This window comes from Podarcis gaigeae, assembly GCF_964106915.1.
Source record: "Podarcis gaigeae genome assembly, chromosome: 6".
Taxonomy (NCBI): Eukaryota; Metazoa; Chordata; class Lepidosauria; order Squamata; family Lacertidae; genus Podarcis; species Podarcis gaigeae.
Genome location: NC_139682.1, coordinates 46,007,466 through 46,030,872, shown reverse-complemented (window position 1 = coordinate 46,030,872; position 23,407 = coordinate 46,007,466). Strand labels below are relative to the sequence as shown.

Genomic DNA, 23,407 nt, shown 5'->3' with positions numbered 1-23,407 from the left:
ACTTGAAAAGTTTGTCAATTGGAAGAACTTCCAATTCCATGAGCTTTTACAAGGCTCGCATCAGCAGCTGATCAGGAAAGCAGAGCAACTGGGGATAGGAGGGAAAGAGAAATGATCTGAGAGAATGGGAAGCAGGGGAGGGACACAGAGTAGCTGGGGGGGGGGCAGGGAGACAGGAGGAGAAATCAAATCACCAGCATGAACTGGGAAGAAAGACTTCTTTCTGAAAAGGGGGAGAACTGCTGCCAGTTAGAATAGACAATGCTGAGCTCAGCTAGATGGATTAAAGGTATAATTCAGTACAAGACAGCACCCCCACATGCAGGTGCTGATATTATGGCCTTCAAAAAGCCCATCTTGTATTTCTAGGACCCACCTTCCAAGAATGTAGTGCCTCTCTGGGGTGTTTGTTTGACCTCTGCTATGCCTTTCTCAAGCATGTTTTGCAATGTTGATGCTCGTTCAAGAGAAATCCAGGGTAGGTCTGTTCCACTCACATGGTTAGAACAATTTGCACCCCATTTTCTTTTCCACCTGTCATTTGTTCCACCCCCAAGAAACTGCTCTCTTTTGTCACTGCCTCTGTTGACATCCGCCCACACTTCTACCCTAGTTGTTATTTGGAGTCTAACCCAGTTTCCAGCGGCTGTGAAAGGAGCCTTGCTTTGATGTGGTCCTGCATGACAGCCATGGTGGGCATCATTCCTTCCTATGTGACATCATCCTGCCAGAGGGAGGGTATCTGTGCCTGAGCATATTGGTGGTCTGTGAAGCTGAGGGAGGACATCTGTTTAAATGCAACGGTGTGAAAAACATGCCGAAACCTAAACTGATCCAAGGAAGGGTGTGCGCGCAAGAGGAGTGGGTGGAGAGGCTCTGGTGCCAGAGGAAACTCCAATGTGCTGGGATGGGGAATCCGCAGCTTGAAAAGCTTCCCGTTGATGAACTGCAGCATGGAAAAAGAAGGCAAGCTGGCCAAGAAGAGAGACTGTGCCATGGAGACAGATGACTCTGCTGCCTTAACCACACTGAGTCACACCCAGAAGCCTCTTGCAATCACTTCCTTTTCAAAGTTTTCCTGGATCCCCTGGTTAATATACACTGAGAAAGGATGCACATTTATAGTTAGATCCTTTTTCCTTGAATGGTGGGACTGGAGGTAGAGATAGCAGAATGCATGGGGAAAAGAGAAGACGGATGGGAGCAGAAAGGCAGCATAATGATGACTAACTTGAGGAATCACCTCACAGCAACGCCCTTCCACGCACCACTTTTTGGAGATGATATCTCAGCCTCCCCCTCCCCCAAGTTCTCTTTGGGTCACCAAGCCTTTCTGCAACTGTGGTGCGTGTTGTTTTCAAGACACCAAGAAGGCATGTCATGCTATGGCTTCTCCTTCCTCTGACATTGGTTCTTCTGTAATCTCCATATACTGTACTCTCATTAATTGACTTGACTTAATTAATTAACCCTTGACTTGAGGATTCACTAAGGTCTCCCCCCACCCCAAAACAGGTCTTATTATTATTATTATTATTATTGGGTTTTATAACCCAAAACAGGTCTTTTAAAACAAATTAGCCCACCAGTTTAAGTTATCCTGAAGCTATAGCTCTTAGTCTCTTTAATTTCTGGCTGGTAAACTTCCAAGATTCAATGGGCTAACCGGAGGTGATGTGGATTAAATGGCAAGGAAAGTGGTACTGGTTAATGAGTAGCTCCTCAGTATTAGAATTCCCTCCACAAATTCATAACTGTGTCCTCAAAGGTCTATTTGTAAATGGCCATTATGTTATACATTCCAAGGGGCATGGATTTAAAACTTCAGTGCAGGCATCGTGCAAATGACCAAAGGCAAAGAGCAGTGATTCATGGTTGAAATATCGTGGGATTTCTTGTCCATGTTAATGAGAGTTGCTAATTCAGCATAAGAAACCTGAATCAATGATTTCTGAAGCAAGATGTGGTATCAAATTCCAGAGGGGATAATCTGCTGCAGCAGCAGACATAGCAGAAAGTCTTGTGGCACCTTCAATGCTTACAGGCTGATTGTGTTGTCACCTTTTGTGGACTAGATGCCATGTTGGCAGACGGATGAAGCGTTATTCTGTTGGAAGACACACACACGATGGTAGGGAGGGAGAAAATATTGGCAGCAAAAAACACAAAATGCAAGAAATCTGTCTCATGTCTAAGCAAAACTCAAATATGCACAAGCTAAGCACAGTGACAATCAATGCAGTGGTAGTTGGTAACAACACTGTATTCCTAGCGTTGAAGTGCTAATTCAGGAGAGAGCAATGTTTTTCAGACCAAGGGCCATCTTTTATTTTGGACAAGCTTTCAAGGGCCACATGCAAAAGGGGAAAAGCGGGCATAGCAACTGATGTAATATCTGTCTTTGTGCAAGAGGCACAACCCCTCTTGGCACACTATCTAGAACAGGGCGGTTCAACTTTTCCTACCAGGTGGGTAGGTTTCCAGCAACTGGTATTCGGAAGCATGACTGCCTTCAGTTGTGGAAGCAGAGCAGAGCCCCCATGGCTCTGCCTTCTGCATGCACAGCTTGTGAGATAAAATGTCGGAGTTGGTTGTGGTGTACAAAATGGAAACATGTCTACTCACTCCATCAGGGCCCCCCCCCAGATCCTTAAAAATCTTCAGGCCTGGACCACGAATTTGCATAAAAACCCACATGCAAATTTAGGGTGACTTTAGGAGGAAAGCCACCATGTAAGCAACATTTTAAAAAGTAGAATAAAAAAGGGGATAAGGGGCAAAGGCCGTGAAGTCCTTGTCAAAAGGCTAGGAGATAAATGTGATAGCTGGGGAGAAGAGAGTGTTCAGTGCAGCTCTTAAAAGCGAGACCTAGTTTCAAGAGCAGTGTGGCAGCTAAAAAAGCAGTGAGTTAATTTCTGACTGATTATTCTCCATCTGGGATAAAAGTTTCTAAATTTGCCCTGCTCTAAAAATGCAGCATTTCCTGACAGACCTGAATTTGTAGTACCCCTGCAAAATCAGCATTACATGGTCTCCTAGCTCTGCCATATGTGTTGGTGTGTAATAGATCCCTGAATTATATCAAAAACTAAAAATTGTTTGCATTCTGGAAGAGAACAGAAGGAAATAGATTTCTATTTTTAAACGTATTTGTTATTACAACAAAGGCAATAGGTAAATTTAAAAGGCAGCACATGGAAATGCAGAGCCATCTGCTGAAGATATTGTGCCTTCCACATCCACCTGGTGCTGATTTTAATGCCTGGAACCACTCATTTTAAGGCCTGGAATCTGCTCAGAGGTTCAATGACAGAGGCTGGATGACCATCTGTCAAGGACTCTTTAGCTCTGATTCCTGCATGGTAGGGGGTTGAACTAGATGACTCTGGAGATACTTTCCAACACACCAACTCAATAATTTTATGGTGTGTGCAGTCTCCTTCGAAAGATCCACTGTTAATCAACACTGTGGACTATACAAATCAGCAATTCACAGGGCTGAGCCAATCTGGCAATTTCTGCCCCTGTGTACTGCCAAGAGGTAATTCCTATTTTTTATAAGCTTCCTATGTAGGGATTTTTAGATAGGTTCAATGTTATGCTCAGGGCATCCTTATACCTCCAAAATTCCAGACACGGCAATAACCATAGGCAACAGTTTTCTAATCGGCTATAACAAGAGGACTTGCAACAAAATGTTGCAGTGCCTCCTCCCTCCTAAAATGAGTAATCCTTTTCAGGCAGGAAGGAAGCCAGCCAGCCATTCCCTCCCCTCCCCTCCCTACCCCACCCCACCCCACCCCACTTTCCCCTTTTCTTTTTCTAGATCACTCTAAATACCATGTCTTACTGAGCGTATTCAGTCCTCATTGGGCTGTTTTAAGTTTTGTTGCCACTTGGGATTTTTGTAAAGCCCCTACCCTTCTGCAAAACTTGTTTTATTTTTTCTACAACCCCTACATTGAATGGCAATGACCATCAACTTTTTTTGAGGGGTGGGGCAGCCCTCTAAAATACTTTATTGGGGCAGGGCCAAAGACCTCTTGGCCCTTAGGAACTGGCTTCTATGCAAGTGAGGTGTGCTGTATTTTGCCTGGTGGGGTTCAGGTGCCTTTAGGGGTTGCAAGGCAGGCAAAAATTTTGATGGTGAAACTTTCTTCATCATTGTATCTCCACACTTGGTAAAGCTGCGCAGGTGGAGTTTCTAGCTGTTAAAGACACAGGAGCCAAAACATATTTTTATATGCTGGGGTTTGTGGGTGCAGGTCACCCATAATTCTTAGGCAAAAGTTAGAATTAATCAAGGTGTGATTAAACTGCCAAACATGGACTTTCCTGGGTTTAGTTCGTTTTAACAAGCCAGGCTAGCTTGACAGGTCTTGCTAAGTGGTTCTCAAACTTTTTTCTTTGGGCCACACTTTCAGAATAAAAATTTGCTCATGTCACACCAGTTTTTTTTATTGGTAGGAAATAAATCGCAAAACAAAAAGAAACAACTTCTAGCAATGTTTGATGCATAACATAGAACACAACTACTTTATAATATGATTATGGGACATCCAGAAAGTATAAAAACAATGTAGCTACAGAAGAGCATGAATTATACTGTTTCTGGTTGTGTCTGTGTGCCTATATATAAATATATAATTTTGATACTACACTACACCAGGCTGAAATGTTTATGTTTCTTTGATTGTCCTTGAGTTTTCCCACCACACTTGCTCTCTCTCCTGCCACACCCTTTCAGAACCGATGGTGTAAGCCATTAAGACACAAAGACTAGTGGCAGCTCATCAAGGAAACCATCAAGCAAACACTGCCAGACAAGCTGTGTGTTGGTGGGCAGAGACCAAAGGGGTGTAGGATTTCAGGGGGGATGATGTAAGTGAACAGGGAAAAGGTGTCAGTTTTTGCAAATGGCTTGGCAAGCGGGTGGGTGGGTTAGTGGTGGGGGGCAACTTGATGTGGGCTGTCTGGGAGAAGCTGTAACAAAGAGACACGGAGGGTGGCCTTTTGCTGTTCTTTAAATCCAAAGCTGTGTTTATGGAGGAAGCCAGGCCTGCTTGGGAAGTGAATGATCTGCAAACCTTTCATCTAAGTTCAGGTTTGTATATATGTGTGTAAATAAACCATATACAGTGGTACTTTGGAAGCCGAACGGAATCCTTTCCGGAAGTCCGTTTGACTTCCAAGACATTCGGAAACCGACGTGCGGCTTCCGATTGGCTGTAGGAAGTTCCTGCAGCCAATCAGAAGCCGTGGAAGTTGTGTTGGACGTTTGGGTTCCAAAGAACGTTTGATAACTGGAACAATCACTCCCGGTTTTCGATTGTTTGGGAGCCAAATCCTTTTACTCCCAAAGTGTTTGAAAACCAACGACTGTATCATAAGGACACTACAGTCTCTGTTGTGCCTCGTTGTCCCAAAAGGGATCACAGACTCTGGCAGGTGCACCTGAAACACCTGGAATCTCACACCACTTGTGATGATTGTTGTGGTGTGCAACAGCATCTAGCAAGCAACATGAGCATCAGTGTGGTATATTGATTAGAGTGCCTGACTAGGACCTGGGAGAGCAGGGTTCAAATCCCGACTCAGCCATGAAGCTCACTGGGTGACCTTGGACTGGTGGTCACACACTCTCAGCCTAACCTACCTCACAGGGTTGCTGTGAGGATAAAATGGAGAGGAGGAGAAGCCTGTAAGCTACTTTGAGCTCCCTGGAGGAAAGACGGGATATAAATGTAATAAATAAACTTTGAAAGGAAGCCAGAACTCCTGGCACTACCTAGATGTTTTGGTACAACTCCCTCTCTTTCTGAAAGTGGTAAATACTGTTGTTTCAAAGAAGTTCTTTTGCGTGTGTCAGATACGGGGATCTGTTAGGTTTTTGTTTTTTTTACAGGGTTAAACTGATGTCAGGTTCCCCTTTTATCTCCGCCCTTCCTTCTTTCCCTGGGTCGAGCAGATTCTGAGAATAAAGGGCCGCGGCCGCTTTAAAAACAACTACCGTAGCTACTCTACAGCCAAGCGAAACAAAAGGGAGAGTTAGCCCGAGCGAGTCTTGGCTTTCTGCTCTTTCTCTCTCTCGCTTTCAGCGTGTCGCCGGAGGCTGAGCTGCAGCGCCTACCTCGACAGGAAGCCCGCGCGGCCGCTTGTCCGGACCGCGGCGAGAGCACTGTCGAGCGCAACTCCCGGCTTCACCGCCACCAACTTTGTCCCCACGTGAATCGGCGGCGACGAAAGCCTACGAAGCACGGGTGTGGAGTGGGCTTGTGCGTCTATACACGTGTGCGCATATGCACACGTGCGCTCATTGATGCGCGAATTAAGAGCATTTCTCCTCGGATCGGATTCAAAAGCCCAAGAGAGCGCGTGGTAGGACTGTGAATGGAGAAGATTGGTGTAAGGAGGAAAAAAAGAGGGGTGTGTGTGTGTCTGTTTGTTTTCATTCTTCTTTGTCTTTGGCAGGAGCCTCGCGCCGTAATCGTGGGCAGTTCCGGCAAGAACAATCAGATAATGTTCCTTTTTGAAGCTCACCAAACGCACACATACTTCGGGCGAGGGCGGGGAGGTGGAGCGCAGGAAACAATTCATTTCCCTCCCCACCCACCTCCTTAAGTTTCTTGTTCCCTCCACATGCAAGAGAGACGCTTCTTCAGAAGCAAAAGACTTTTTTTTTCTTGCTTTCTCAATGCTGGAAAAGTTTCTTCCGTGGGTGGGAGGGGGCGTGGCCATCAGGGGTGTGGCTTTTCCGCCGCCACCCCCCCCCCCAGCTCGCAGTCCCAATTTGCATCGAATGTTTCATCAGGACTTCCTGATCGCTTTCTATTGGCTGCAGGTAGAGAGCTGGACGAAAAAGAGAGAGTGTCTCGCTGGGAACTCATGCAAATCTCTGGCCGATCTCCGCCGCCCCCCCCCTCCACCGCGCGCCAGCCCCAACTACACAGCCGCGCTTCTTTCCCTGCTCGTTTGCTGCCGAGCCCAGCCGCGCCGCGTCCCGGCGGATAAGCACAAGCACGTGTGAACGGAGGGCGATCCCTTGCCCGGACGCCCCTCTTGGGCGGAGGAGCCTTTGGACCATTGCATCCTGTTGCCCCGCCGGCCACATGGTGGATTGCCTGGGTGGGAGGTGAACAGCTCGAGAGAGGAGAAGGGGGGCGGCGGGAAAGGCGGCGGGACACCAGCCGAGTTGGAATCATGAATGAGATGTCCAGCTTCCTGCACATTGGGGACATCGTCTCCTTGTACGCCGAAGGGTCGGTCAATGGCTTCATCAGCACTTTGGGGTGAGTTTGCAGCGCCCTTTCCTGCGGGGTTGAGGAGGGTGGGAAGAAAGAGAGCCAGTCCCTGCGGGGAAAGGAGCTCGGCGGCGGCGCTGAGAAGGAAGCGAAGCTGTTTCTAAAGGCTGCGATGGCTTCACGGGTCTCATCGAGGGCGATGCGCGAGTCTTTCGTTAGCCTGAAGTTGAACTGAAGTTCCGGAGAGCGCCTGAGTCGCACACACCCCACGGCCCGTGGTTTTTTTTTGAGAGTGTTTGGAGCACAGACGCGGGCATGCAAGCACTGCTGAGTGGCAGCGGGGATCTTTTTCTGTAGGGCCTGGATCTAGGGTGAAGTGGTTTGTCGTTCGCTTGTTTTGTCCTGCAAGGATCTGCTTGCCGAGCGTGGTCAAAAGCTCGGCTGGTGTGGAGCTCGAGATGTCTTCCTGGTTTGGGCTGTAATTTAGTCCCTAGCCAGCAGGGGTCCGGGCTCGATGACAAGGGCAACTCAGCCTCAGAATCGCAGAGTGGGAAGGTACCACGAAAGTCATCCTCCAGTTCACCCCCCCCCCCATATTACAGGAATCTTTTACCCAAAGTAGGGCTCGAAACCTGAGTCTCTACGGACTGAGCCGACAGTGGGCTTCCTTGAGCCTCTTGAGTTTTTGGGAAATACAGTTGCTTTGGGCATAAAAGTCAGTGCCTTCTCCGTCAATGAGAACACCAGGAATAAAATTGCTCTGGCCTCTGGGCCAATTTACACAATATATTTTTAAGCCACCCAGTTCTTTTTGGGTTTGCACTTGCCTGGGCGGATGTAACTGGTAATAAGTTATCATGCACATTGTCTCTAGAGAGCACCATGACTGTGGCAATGGGGTGGGGGGAGTATCTGAACAATCCTGGGGATTGTTGCCGCCCCCATATATGTGATTGCCTGATCAACACATCAAGTGTATGCTTGAAACTGTGGGCATAGCCAAGGAGGAGGCAGGGAGGCAGCAGCCCCCCCAAATCAATACAAATCGGAGGTTCTGCCCCCACTAACAAAAACCTGCCTCCCCTAAGAAAAATCCTGGCTATGCTTGTCCTTGAGAGCCCCGTTTATCCAGAACTATTTGCTAGGACATAAGATGTACTGAAGAGCTAGCCCTAAGTGGCATTTTGATCCACGAAGTGGCAGGGATTTACTTTTCTCCTGCTCATCCCTGCCCCTCCTAAAGTTTTCAACAGTGATGTTGACAGATCCTGTTACTTTGGTTCTCACTTGTGAACAACAACACCCGCTCCAAAAAAAAAAGTGTGACCCAATGCCATTAATGCAATTAATACTGTCAGTGTTGTACAGATGAATGCTAATCTGCAGCAAACAGAATTCCTGCTTTTGCCTTTATTTTAGAAAAACAAACTGTATCACGAACTGTAGACGCCTTTTCCTGAATCACCCTGGCCTTTCCTTGCTAGTGCTCTCTGCTCCCAGCTCACCCTCCCACCCTTGTTCCTCCTCTCTCCAAATCTCTCCCTTCACTTTTGTCCTGTCTTCTGCTTAATATTGTGAGCCTGCTGGGCAGGGACTTTGTCACTTCTGCCTTGTGTGCAGCACCTAGTGCAGGGCTGGCGCTCCATAGCCGCTAATTAACAGCCATGAATCAGTGCCTGTAAACTGTGACATAACCTGCCAAGTAGCTTGTCAGTGCACAGTACTCAGTAGCTGCTAAGACTGTGCCGTCCAGCTGTGCTAATTTATTCTTTGCTCTGGTGGGTCGTTTGTATCCTCAGCAGACCCTGTAAGCGTTCCCCGGGAGAAGAAAGGGAACAAAGTAATGTTAGTGGCTGGATGTGGGTAGATTCTTGCTTGCTGTCTGCCAGCCAAGGATCTTGCTTAGAGTTGTGCTGTTTGTAAAAACCATGCAGGATGCCTGCAAATCCAGAGTAGGAGTCAACAGCGATGGCGCTGCCCCCACAACTGCCAGACCCAGGCACTTTTTTAATGGGCCTAGCAGTCTGATTGTGCCTAGATGGCAGACTCCTATGTTGATTGCTCTGTGTGGGGATTTATACATGGGTGCTATGTAGTCAGTGGCTGAGGACAAGAAGAATTCCCTTCCTGTCTGAAATGGAAGTGTTGAAGGGGGAGCACTGTGTTAACATTCCAGCAGCTGCCATGCAGGCTGTAAACTGCGTTGTGCTTCTTGCAATCTTCTGTAGTTGGGAGGAGGTGTGGCACAAGGCCCAACGAAGACTATGCAAGTTGGATACACTTCAGAGAAAATGCCCATTAGATGCATTTGGACTGGTGCAAACAGAAGGTGAATGACAAAAGTCACTTTATCCTCCTCTGGAAACAGGCAGGGGGGTTCTGTTATTGCTCTTCACTTGGTTTGAAGAACGGACTATAGAATTCCTTTAAGGGCCTGCAGCACTGTAACCCAGGAAGTTAGGACCAACTTTTAGGAAGCAACTGCTTGGGTCCTGTATAGCTGAGCATTACGTTACCTATACAACAGCCATTGTGGTCTTTGTGGGACACCACAGGATGAAATCAGCTGATACCTTTGTCTTTTCAAGATTCAACTTAATTTATTTGTCCACACCCACCTTGTCTCTGCCTCCAAACTTGGGTTGTCATGTGTCTCTTTTTCCAGGACACGTCCTCTTTTTCAGGGGTAAAATTTGAGACAAATGGCATTTATTTGCTTTGAATGGCTGTCACAGTGTTTTTTCTTTTTCAAAATATGGCAACCCTACTCCAAGCACCTTTTCTGGCACCTCAACTGCCTCTCCCAATTCAGATGAAACAGAGAGATAGAGCGAGGTGTCACCTGCTTATTGGTTTCATTTCACTCAGCAACTCATTATGACCGCTCCCAGATCATTCAGGAATTCATCAGATTCCAGAGATCCGTCTCAATTGGTCCCCCATCCCAGCAGTGTCAAATAAAGGCATTCAGCCCATACCTCACCAGGAAATGTGGTGGTTGCTCTTATATATCTATTGTCATTTGAAGTACAGAGTTACCACTTAGACACTGCAATATTAAGCAGCATACAAATTATTAAAATGAAAAAAATAGGATTTGCAAATGTGAATTGCTTTGATGGTCCCAGGTAGGGTGGCAACGTACTCACCCCCAAGAAAACCAATCAGGACACATATTTGCACAAAACATGCATGGAGATTTAGAAATGCTTGCTTTTATTGATGCATTAATACAGTTCCCCAGACTGTCGTGGTTAGGTAACTTGTGTGCCTGCAAGTATGGTATCTAGGCGCTAACTGATAGGCATCTTCAGGGCCCTTCCTGCTTTCCCTTCTAAAGGTTCTTAGGCTTTAAATCAGACAACCCTTCAAATAGAGGACTGTTCTCTTTAAAATAGGACACATGACCACCCTAGCCCTATTGCATGGGTAGGCAAACTAAGGCCCGGGGCCGGATCCGGCCCAATCACCTTCTAAATCCGGCCTGCGGACGGTCCGGTAATCAGCGTGTTTTTACATGAATAGAATGTGTCCTTTTATTTAAAATGTATCTCTGGGTTATTTGTGGGGCATAAGAATTTGTTCATATTCCCCCCCCCAAATATAGTCCAGCCCCCCACAAGGTCTGAGGGACAGTGGACCGGCCCCCTGCTGAAACAGTTTGCTGACCCCTGCCCTATTGGAAAGGAGTGGTTCACTGCCTTTGCCATTGCAGTAATGCAGATCAGTGAGAAATGGAATGAACTTTCAGTTGCTCATTTTTTGAAATACTGTAGTTACTTTCTCTCATTGAACTCATTGTTTAAGTGTAGTTGGACTGTGTGTGTGCTCTTTGTGCAGAAATTTCAATCGCAGCTCAAGCTTTTTGCTAAGGTTGGTATTGAAAGCCTGCCAAAACACTAAAATTGCATGAAATGACAAGGTTGGAATGAATGCAGGAGACAATTAAAGACTTCTTGCAGAAATGAAAGGCTTGCTCTCCTGCCTGTAACAGAAGAACCCGTTGGTGACCAAACATGTCAAATTACCCTAAGGCTAAATAAAGCTGCCAGTTACACCCTTCCCAATGCGTACTTAGTTCTGAAGGCTTTGCCTTAATCTCATCAAAGGTGGAGGGGGGTGGGGAATCTACCAATGATGCGGGATTAAAGCAGCAAACATGAGCACAACTGTGATCACAAGGACAGTTATTAAAGGGGGGCTTATTTCTATTAGCAGATGCAAGCCCTTATTTTGCTCATTCCTGTGTCTCACTGAGGAGTTACTGGTATGTCTGCCCAGATAGCGAACCATTATTGTATAATTACAGTGACAGTAGCTTGGCTGTTGCCATGGCTAAGGAAATGACACTCAGTTGCCACGGAGGTCACAGTTCTACATCACATGTGCCTTGCCATGAAAGGTCTTGCAATAACGTCGCTTTTAATTTGCTTATCTAACAGAATCTTTATTTAGGAAATGTTCCTGATATTTTTTTTCTATGTTCAGTTCAAACTCCATACATCCATATTGGCATAATAATTATACCAACAATAGTAAGGGGTTGGGGGGCTAGAGCCTGGAAATACAGGCTGAATAGCTTAATGTCTGTTCCAGAAAAAACTGATGGAAATTATTGTTAAAGACAGAATTACTGAGCCTATAGAAGGACAAGTCTTGCTGAAGCAGAACTAGCATGGCTTCTGCATGAGTAGGGCCCGTCTCACTAGCCTTCCCAAGTTCTAGGAGAGTGTCAACAAGCATATTGATAGAGGGGTTCCTCTTGCCACGGTGTACTTAGACTTCAAAAAAGAATGTTTAGCAGTGATGGAGTGAGAAAAGTCATATTGTTGATTAGTAACTGATTAACAAACATGACGCAGAAAGAAGGAATAACTGGATAGTTCTCCTAATGGAGAGATGTGGAGAATGAAATCCACAAGGATCAATATACCCAGCTTCATGCTCTGGCACCGGGGGGGGGGGGGGCAAAGAGCAGGTGGGAGTGGGGCTGGTGTGTGTCCCGGTGGTGTGGTGCGCTGCCCGTAGGGGCGTGGTGCACATCCTGGGGGTGGGGCGCCCAGTGCGGGCAGGGGGACAGCCGCGATGGCACCCCACCGGGATTGCGCTGCTGGGGGCGGGGCGCTCCCCCTGCACTCCTCTTCCTCCCCCAGTGAATATACCTGTACCTTTTAACTTTCTATAAGAAGGGAAGATTGTGGACCTAGGGACTGCTTCTGTGTTTGCTCTTTACTAAATTAGGACAGTGGTCTGTGCAGTCCACTTCTGTCTGCCCTGATTGACAACTCCTCTTAGGATGCAGGTCTTTGCGAACCCTCCTGATGGTGATGGACCCCAAGACGTTCTGCATGCTAGGACTGGGCTCTGTCAATGAGTCATGCACATTGTAATCATTTTCAGCCATTTTCAGATAAAGGCACATTCTAATCATTGCCCTGTACAGATGGTCAACTAGGGCATGGAAAGATTGACTTATTTTCAGAGTGTGACTGGACAACAGATTTGCTTTCAGCTCTTAGTCCTTTGTCCTAATTGTTGCTTCCTTCCTTGCTGCTTAGCCTTGAGCTAAACACACAAAGCTACCTTACATTGAATCTGTCCCATTAAACCCAGTGCTGTCCATAGGCAGTGGCTCTCCAAGATGACTTACTTCCCAAATTTGCTACCTGAGGCCCTTTTTAACTAATGATGCCAGGGACTGAATCTGGGGATCCTCTGCCAGCAGCAAAAGGCAGCCCTGCTCTCCAGTGTGGAATTGGGCAAAGGGATCTATACCAGGCATAGGCAAACTCGGCCCTCTAGATGTTTTGGGGCTACAACTCCCATCATCCCTAGCTAACAGGACCAGTGGTCAGGGATGATGGGAATTGTAGTCTCAAAACATCTGGAGGGCTGAGTTTGCCTATGCTTGATCTATACCATTGGTGGTGGTGTGCATGTTTCTTTCCTGACATGCATTGCTAGTGCTGTAATGATGCCAACCATGGCTTGGATCTCATACTTAGCATAGACCCATTAAAATCAATGGGACTTAAATTTGCTCTAGATATGACAAGGCTGGATCTAGTCCTATAACTCTGGATGGGTATCCAGTGAATCATGAGAATTTGGTGAGGGAACTGAGCTAGATCTTTCCTACTGTTACAGTTCCCAGAGTACCTTGGGGAAAGCAAATTACTGTTAAACCTGCAGTGTCAAGACACCTCAAAGCTGACAGGGATAAATATGGCAGAAGGGTGGGCAGAAGCTAAATTGTGACCTATTACCCTGTTTCTGGTGAACCATTTTGTAATGTCTGTGGTGGATCTATTCCTTCATCTAGACCAGGATTCCAGAATATAGACTACCGGTAGTCCATCCCAGGACTTGCAGATAATTCTGGGAGGAAGAACACCAGTCCGCATGTAACTGTGAACAAGGAAAACACTCAGAAAGAAACCCATTCATTTAACTTCCATAGTCTCAGTCCATGTTCTGATTTCTAAGGGTCCCAGACCTCTGAATTCAGCACTCCTAAATCCCTTCTGGTTGCAAAAAGTGCTGAACTATGTGAACCTTGAATGGCTCCACAGGACACTACTTATGTCTTTTAGCAAGAATTCTTAGTCATAATTCTCTAACATGATGCCTTAAAAGTTGAGGGAACTCCAACTTAAATAAAGAAATAATTTATGCTTTAACAGTAAATTTGTACATCCATTTCACAATATTCTTCACTATCCTCCTCTCACTTTGAACAGGCAGCTAGTGTTCGTAAATGTTAGTAAAGAAGAAGAAGAAAAAGAAGGTAAAGTCAGTGTAGAGCATAGGGAGTTACCGTAAACCAACACCTGTTAAAATGTGTTTGGGGCAACACACACGTAGTTTCAGCCAATATTGTAGACACAAATGCAATTATTTGAATTAATAATTCTTTACACCACAAACCACAAACTTGCATTCCATCAATGTAGAACTACTTCTGCTTATTGTGAAGAATGGAGCATGCAAACAGTATGTCAGAAAAGAGAGTATGACTATGTGCTGGGTTTGCACTCTGACCTGGTTGAAGAGGAAGGGCTTTGAGTAAACATGGCTGTATAAGTGACTGCTATTTAGTTTTCAATCACACCTTCAGATAACTATTATTGTGGTTGCATGTGGATTTGCAGGGTGGGGCTCCATGGAACAGGATTTAGTACACAGGAAAGCAGCAGCAGCAGCAGCAGCAAGTCTACATGGTGTGAAATATCGTTTTGTCTGCAACAATTAAACAGGCACAATAACATGGCTTTGGCAGTTATTATCTCATGCTATTCCAGTGTTAAGAAAGAAGGGGGTCCATTTCAATTGGCTGGTAGGGAGGTAAATGCTCAGAGGGCACAGAAGACTCTTTTATAATGCAAATATTTCCTTCTTATGAGTGGTCAATATTGTCACGAGCCCTGCAGTGCGCAGTCAGAATTTGGTTGGATTGGCAGGCTCTGACTCAGAGGCATAGGCAAACTTGGCCCTCCAGATGTTTTGGGACTACAACTCCCATCATCCCTAGCTAACAGGACCAGTGGTCAGGGATGATGGGAGTTGTAGTCCCAAAACATCTGGAGGGCCGAGTTTGCCTATGCCTGCTCTGACTCAAGAGAAAGGAGGAAGAAAAGTGTGTGTGGGGGCCCTGAATAGTGGGAACACAAGTTGGAGGAGGTAGGATCTCCCCTTTCCACCTTGACTTCAGATGCTTAGGGAAGAGAGAGCAGGGATGCTAGCTTCTCCTCATTTTCCTGTAGAGTGGAGAGTTTCAGTCGATGCTGGGGAGGGCTTGGAGCAGCCAAGTGGGGAGGCAGAACCAGAGGTAGCAGCAACTGAACAGGAACCCGAGCCGAAGAGTGCAGTCTTGAATCAGGTGCTACCTTCACAGGTGGGAGTAACAGACCCACCCACCCGAAAGGTGGGTGGGTCCGACATTCCTGCAAGGCAAAGGTGTTTTGCAAAGGAGAGTGCCACACCTTGTCTTTCAAAGCTTGGTGGGTGAGGCGTGGAAACTTGTTAGGGCATCTTCATTGCTTTCATCCAGTTCTGAACTTCTTGTCCTGCTCTTCAGCTCCTGAGCCATGACTCCTGTTTCTTGTGCCTGCTGTTGAACCTGGACCATTGTTTGCCTGGATAAATATCTCTTTCTTACTTACAAGCAAGAGCCTCTGCTTGGGTGTGTCAGGGTGGCAGCCAGGGCGGATAGCCAATGTTCTCTGGTGCCAGCTTCTTGAGGCACACATGTTTATTAAGCATATGTTGGCTGGTTTGGCTGCAAAGTAGGAATTGGAGGTTGGCTTCTAACATTAAACATAGTGCATGAATTATAGAAACAAAACCCACATCCTTCCTCTCACCCCTCTCCTACTCTAAAATGGTTTCTCCCACCTCGTTGCAGATACCCAATGTGAGCCAAGGGAAACCACCTTACAGCTGTGGAGCATGGGAAATTATGAGAGAGGGAGAAACAGGTTTCATTCCAGTCCTCTATGCACATCATTTAATTTTAAAGTTAACTCCTCCTTACCCACCCACCCCAAGCTGATGTGTTAGAATCTAATCAAATTCTTTCCAGGCTTTAAACATGTACACAAATGCTTTTTGGACTATGTGTGTTCTGTGAAAGAAAGTTTTATATATGCAGATAGTTAAAGAAGGCATCAATAGCTACACACATTGTTTGGGTAAGTTCACATTTTTGGCACCAATATGTGATCTTCTTCAGACATAAAACAATATTTGTTGCAATCAGTACTTCTCATAAGATCATTGAAATAGACTTAATCAGGTCAGGGTCCTTTGTTCATTTGGACACTGTCTGCAGAGGAAGAATGTCTATTTGAATCTGAACCTTGCTCGCATATGGACTTAAGGGGTTCACTGTAACTAATAATCAGCACATTTAGCCCCTTTGAACATGGACAGGGGTGTGGCCAGGCAGACCAAGTCAGCCCACTGGGCAATGAGGAATGACTGACTTTGCCCACTGGCCAGATCCAGTTCCATAGGTCTGATTTTTCTGATGGTGTCTTATGTCAAAGTGTAAGAAAAGCCATAGAACATCACCGTGTACTTAATGGAACACAACAGTCCTTGAAAATTGCTCATAGCAATTTAAAGCGAATCTGCACACCTAATTGCACACCTAATTGCGGCAATGGCTTGCTAATTTGCATGTGCAAAATTGCCATCTCCTGATGAGTGATGATGATGGTTCATTTGTTCTTACCGCCTCAGGCAATTATTCAACAGGGGCCCCTTCCCTCTCCCCATATCTGCCGTCATCAAATACTCATGGGAAGGGAAGATGGAATCAGGCTTGCTGTCATCGCTCCAGACCTCTGTGCACTTGGTCAAAGGTGTGGTTAGAGCATCTGCGTGTACAAATAGACACACACAGGCTGTGTATACAGGGACCTTGCCTTTTGCAGAATTCACAGTTGCATGGAGAGAGCCTGTGCTTGTTTAGATGCTGCAGGCCCTATTCAAGGAACACTCACAGGTTGGAAGTGGGGGCAGAAAGTACAATCCCATTCCTGTCTTCAGAGAATGCATGAAAACAGCTAGGAAGGAGCAACATTGAAAGGAAAATAAGTGTGTGTCACAGCTTGCCTTAGACTGGATTAGACTGAATTATCCATTGAAAACCCAACAACCAAGATGAGAGGTGCCTTTCAGGATCTCAATCAGTGATCTGTTGACAGCAGTGGTTGGTTGGGTGCCTTTGGCTGTTCACAAGCAGGGTGCACAGAAATGACAGTCTGTGCTTGCCCTCAGCGCCTGGTTTTTTTTGTATCCACTGCTGCAGAATGTAATGCTGGCTGGTTGAGCCACTAGTTTCAAAGGACTAGACCTGCTTTCTCCAATACGGTGCCCCCTAGACGTTATTGGATTACAACTCCCATCAGTTCCAGCCAGCATGGCCAGCAGTTAGGTATGATGGGAGTTGTAGTTCAACAGCATCTGGAGGACACCAGGATGAGAAAACTAGGACTAAGTCTGACACCTCTGTGGTGTTTGGTTTTTTTAAAGGCTGAGATCACAAATGCATTCCCATCACTTTATGCTTGCAGCACCGAAAAATGATTTGAATGGAGCTTCATGTTGCATTTGTTTTTGAAGTGTGTCTTAGGCTAGGGCAAAATAAAACAGATTATAGATGAATGTTGATCAAATGGTGGAGAAGCAGGAATTCTGGTGGCAGATGTGTCAGTAAGAAAAGTGCTAAAACCACAGCTTCTATGTTTCCCTTTAGGGATTTTTTTTTCCAGGACTGTGTGGTTCATGGTGTGTTACAAGGCTGCATTTGCAATTTCCATGTCACAGTTCCATTCAAGTGAAAGCTCTTTAGCTAGCTGCCTTAGACACCTAGAGTGGCCAGATGGTGAAGAGGAGAGGACTGCTCTACCTTGAGTAATTGTATAGAAGAAGGCACTTCAGCAGTTATAGGTCTACTCTGCAAAGTCAGCACCGCTGAAATGCAATGTCTGCCACATATGGATAGCTTGAAGGGGCAAAATCAAAGGGCAGGGCCACACTTTAGTGTTGTGATGTGGGCAAGGGTGCCGGCCTTCAAACTGAACTACTATTTTTTGTGAAGTCCCTGTTTTGTGGACTAGAAATGTCTGAGGGCATCATTGATGAGAGAAAGGAGTACCAGGGAGTGGAGTGCAGTCCCAGAACCATCCTTGGCTGAGAGTCTTGGGTGGGAAATAGCAACCTGGGTGAGAGCCAGAAAGCTGCCCAGAACAACACATGTGTGTGATTGATGGGTGGCAATATCTTAAATATTTTATACGCTTCTGCCAATGCTTTTACTGTTTGATGTTTTGCTGCAGACTAGATTGAGAGATTGGTGATTAAGAAGGAAGTGTTGGAGAGATTGGGTGGATGGTGCATTTGTGAGTATTGGTGGAGGTGTGGGAGTAATATGGCATGAGTGATAATGGATGGGGTGTGTGCTCTGTGATTTGTGTTTATGCAGTGTGAATGGTCTGAGTAAGGAAATCACTTGGGAGTAGGTGGAAGACAGAACTGGGTGTGATGTGCGTGTGTTAGTGGGGCGAATGCTGCAAATTGCAAGTCTGACTGTGCTTTGGCAAGATGGAGGGTAAAGAGAGAAGGGATGGTGCTCCTATCCAAGTGGTTATAGGCAGGAGACAGCATGGTGAGCAAGGAGGTGGATAAGGTTGGAGGGCTTGAGGGCAGGGTCAGAATAGCTGCAGACGATACCTCTTTCCTGTTCTCCATTCACCTTACTGACACTTGATGGCCAGGCTACTGAGCCATTCCCCCGATTCCTAAAAAGTTTTCTAAGAGTGTTGCTACATTTTGGGTTTATTAAAAAAATAAAATTGTTTCATCTGTAATTGCAGTCTTAGTTGTATATTGTTATTTCTATTTTGTCTGTCTGTCATCTGCCCCCCCCCACTTGTTATCTTTTTGTAAACTGCTTTGAGCAGGGGTCAGCAAACTTTTTCAGCAGGGGGCTGGTCTACTGTCTCTCAGACCTTGTGGGGGGCTGGACTATATTTTGGGAAAAAATTAAAAATGAACGAATTCCTATGCCCCACAAATAACCCAGAAATGCATTTTAAATAAAAGGACACTTTCTACTCATGTAAAAACATGCTGATTCCTGGACCATCCGCGGGATGGATTGAGAAGGCAATTGAGCTGCATCTGGCCCCCAGACCTTAGTTTGCCTACCCCTGGTTTAGATAGTGTTCTAGTATTAAGTAGCATATTAATATATGAAATAAATAAATAGAATAACAGACATTTCAAGTGACCCTATTTTCCAGGGACGTCCTGGTTTCTGATTTGATCCTGGAATATCCCGCTTTTCCTTAGCACGTCCCCCTATTTTCATCGGAGAAATGCTGAAGGGTATGGAATAACACTTGCATTTCGAATCCTAAGCCCAGTGCCTTGCTATCTGGATTGTCCTAGATTAACATCCTGTAGATTCATCCCAGCCCTCTGCTCTGTAACTGTACAACAAATGCAGGATTTCTATTTTGGCGAGTTCCCTACTGGGACAATGCAGCGTGAATGCAAGTGCAGCAATGGCCCAGGCTGGACCTGTGCTAATTAAACACTGGTTCAGCTTCCTTAGATCATGATGCACTAATTGCCTGATTCTATCATCTAGATAAGGAACCCTGAATGGCCTAATTACAATACGGTTCTGTGTGCCTCACCTCCTTGCTGAATCTACTCTTGTATTAAATTTCATGTGTTAACTGTTTCACGTCAGCAACACTTGGGCATGCAATGCGCTGCAGCTAATCCTTGAAGGACATTTCAAGGGAAAGCAGAAAGGAAAGCAGAAAATGTGTTCGGTTCTCTTCTGACCCTGCTGCCTTTTCATTTCAGGATGCCTTAAAACAACTGCAAATTAACATGAATTTTGTTCTGTTCATTCATTGTGCTGACCACAGCAGTGACATAACAAGATTATGAAATCAATGTACTACATACATAACATAGAATTGGGGACCACCAAATTCATTACAAAGTAAAAAAAAGGACCCAAGGAAATAAAACAGTTGCCCACTTTAAAAGCAGTCATTGACACAGCCTCCCTTTGTCCTCATGAGGCTTTGAGTATCCACAAATTATTGTCACTCAATGGGCTTAAACAGCACAGCGGGTGCCAGAAAATTGGATAGATACATACTGCGCAAACAGAAGTTACACAACTTCTCTTTGAGCATGTGTAGATCCAAACTTTCTTCATGGTGCAATCCTTTACATGCCTCCTTAGAGTTGGTCCTATTGAGTTCAATGGGTTTATTCCTAGGTAATTTGGTATAGAATGGCAGTCTAAGTGTCCAGTGATTTTCTTCGTTGCTTATTTATGGCATTCAAAGATCAGCAACTTTTAGTAACAGATATTTATGCTCAGTAATTTTAAATATACACAATAATGTCAGATACCATGTGAAATGCACCCTTTAGCTTTTGTTTAACAATAACCTCTTGAAAACCTTTCATTGAAATTACTGTAAAAGGTTATTAAATTAAATGTTCTAATGTGCTTGTGATGATGCTTTGATTCGCTCACCTTTGATTTGCAAAGGCAACAAGAGTCAGGATAAGTGAGAACCAATGTAGAGTGTCACTCTTGAGTTAGAAGACCTGGGTTCAGATCCACACTAGGCCGTGAAGCTTACTAGCCAACATTGGACCACCAGTCAGTACCTCTCAACCTAACCTACCTCACAGGGTTGTCGTAAGGAGAAAATGCTTGTAGAATGAGTGAGTGAACGAACCAGGTATAATCTTTGGAGGAAAAGTGGTTTAGAAATGCAATAAGTACAGTGGTACCTCGGGTTACATACGCTTCAGGTTACAGACTCTGCTAACCCAGAAATAGTACCTCGGGTTAAGAATTTTGCTTCAGGATGAGAACAGAAATTGTGCTCTGGCGGCGCGGCGGCAGCAGCAGTAGGCCTCATTAGCTAAAGTGGTGCTTCAGGTTAAGAACAGTTTCAGGTCAGGAATGGACCTCTGAAACGAATTAAGTACTTAACCCAAGGTACCACTGTAAATCCTTCTTCCCAGTGAACTCTGGGAAGTGAAAGGCAAGCCAAACACGGAAAGGAGAGAGAGCAGGTTAGTTCCTTACCTGAAAAAAATGAGAAGAATGGTATCTGTGCATTTTATCCCATATCTCGGATTCTACAAATGCTAGATATTTATTCTTTTTTAAAATAATGAAAGCTGGCAATCTGGGGATTATTGTTCATCCAATCCAGTGAATGCAGCTGCCCTCCTCTTGCTTGCCTTCCCCATGTGGATGACCATGGTGTGGAAATCAGGATTATGAAGTTGCCCCCTGGGGAATTAAATATCAGGAGAGGAAATAGACTATAAACAATGTGTCAGGCACACCTTAGTCATCACTGTTTTTGTCTTTGCAAAGTGAATATTGATGACTAATATCCCTGGCATCAAATATGTCTTTGTTTTGTACGCTTGTATCATTGAAGATTGTTCTCTTCTGTCATTATCATAAAATAAGAAAATAAAACCGACCATGTTTGCCTTTTTCCAGAGAGGGGAAGTGTCTGGCACTAGCCCCCAATTCCTAAATAATTGTGCGTACTCTTTGGAGGTGGGCATGGTATAAGTGAGATAATAAGACATGACAATTATTCTACAGCACTTTGAAAACTTAAAGTCTTTTGCATGCATTATCACAATGTCTTGATGACAAACCCCGTAAGGTAGATCTAATAAACGATGAGCAAAGAGTTTTGTTGCTTCTGAGTCAGACTGGGATTTGGGAGAGGGTGGAAATTCAGAAGTTTCTAGAATGCAAGCTTCATTTCTTAGTCTTTATCTTTCTCTCTAGAGGACTCAGATAGATTGGGAAAGAAAAAGTGATTTATATGCGTTGTACATGTGATATAACATTGTGACACCAGATGGTGCTGTGGAGTCCGATTTTTCTCTACCCGTTTTCCCTCTTTAAATTTACAACACGTTTAACTGAAATACTTCTTTGATGTGTCTAGATCCAGCCTCTGTGTGCTAGTATTCACGGTCACTCACTGTGCTATTGAGTTAACAGTGCACTTCTGAAGGGCAATTAAGATTCTCTGTTTGGTGGAGGCAACTCCCAACATTCACCCACCCCTCAATAAAATCAATAGGATTTATGCCCAAATATGAAGAATCATAGAATCACAGAGTTGGAAGGGACCCTGAGGGTCATTTAGTCCAACCCCCTGCAGTGCAGGAAGTTTGCCCCCAGCCATCCCTGGATGGACTCAAACCACCAGCCTTCCGGTTAACAGCCAGACACACTAGCCCATTGCGCCACAGGAGAAGTCTGTGATGGTTTCAGGACAAGTAGAACTTTGAAGCTCAGCACACATTAGCAGCTTGAAACGCAGCAAAGTCCAGTCCTGGCTGCTGTGTTTCAAGACGCTTTTTAATATTGCTGTTCAAACCAGAGAAGGAGTGGAGGTGTCTTCACCCAATCTCTGTTACCTGATTTGTTTCCCCTGCACCAAACTCCAAATCAGGGAAGCTGTCATAGGTGCATACGCTATGATCTGTGCAGGCACAACAGCTGCCTGAAATGTACTCACCTGGGTTTACCTGTGGCTTCTGTTTTCTAATCCGATGGAAACTGGCGTGAGAGAAAGAGCATCAAGCAGAAGTATTTCTCAAGAATCAACAGGACGCTTATGGATTATGGCTAAAGTAATAGAATCATAGGACTGTAGCTTTGTGTACCTGGGGCTTTAAACTCTGCATTGATTACTGCAATGTGTTATATGTAGGGCTGCCTCGGAAAACGGTTTGGAAACTTCAGCTGCTGCAGAATTCAGCAATCAGGTTGCTCACTGGAGAAAGATGGTTTGAGCATATTACACCAATCCTGGTCCAACTGTACTGGCTACTGATTAGTTTCCAGGCCCAATTCAAAGTGCTGTTTTTGACCTATAAAGCCTTAAATGGCTCAGGACCGCAATACCTCAAGGACCGCCTCTTTCCATATGAACCTACTTGGACCCTGAGATCATCTTCTAAGGTCCTCCAGCATATATCTTCTCCTTGAGAGGTCCAGAGGGTGTCAACACAAAAACGAGCCTTTTCTGTGGTGGTTCCCTGCTTGTGGAATGTTATCCCCAGGGAAGTTCGTCTGGTACCTTCATTATGCACCCGGCAAAAAGGTTCCTTTTTAACTAGGCCTTTGGTTGAGCTGATCAACATCCCATACCCTTTTAAAATGTGGCTCTTTTGGGGGGGGTATTATTGGGTTATTGAATTTATTTTTGACTTGTATCTTTTCTGTGAACCACCCTGAGAGCTCTGGGTATACGGCAGTATATAAATTGAGTCAGTCCATCCATCCATCCATCCATCCATCCATCCATCCATCCATCCATCCATACTGTGGTGGTAGGAGCATACTAGAGCCAGAGTAAGTGTTAATGTGTACACAGTTGGAGTTTTGATGTAGGTTAAAAGCAAGCACAGCACATTTGCATTTATCCTTCCCTGCCCCATATCTAATTATTTCCTCTTCCTTCCCCTGCTACAGATGGGCAGCAGAAAGAAGGGGTTGAAGGAAATGTTTGTGCATTAGAAACCTGGGGAATAGCTGATAAGGTTGGGAGGGGACACGCCCCGTGTAGTCC

At 45.3% G+C, this 23,407-nt stretch overlaps 2 protein-coding genes across 2 annotated transcripts in view; both read left to right on the top strand.

Moving 5' to 3' along the window:
- ETV7 (ETS variant transcription factor 7) overlaps window positions 1-23,407 on the top strand; it is a 741,840-nt gene that overhangs the window by 150,457 nt on the left and 567,976 nt on the right. The gene's annotated exons all lie outside the window — the stretch shown is intronic.
- Window positions 6,034-23,407, top strand: part of ITPR3 (inositol 1,4,5-trisphosphate receptor type 3) — a 97,347-nt gene continuing 79,973 nt past the window's right edge. Inside the window, exon 1 of the mRNA XM_083744902.1 lies at window positions 6,034-7,289. Within this exon, the coding sequence (XP_083601028.1) occupies window positions 7,201-7,289 (89 nt within the window). The 5' untranslated portion in view covers window positions 6,034-7,200. The remainder of the gene's footprint in view (window positions 7,290-23,407) is intronic.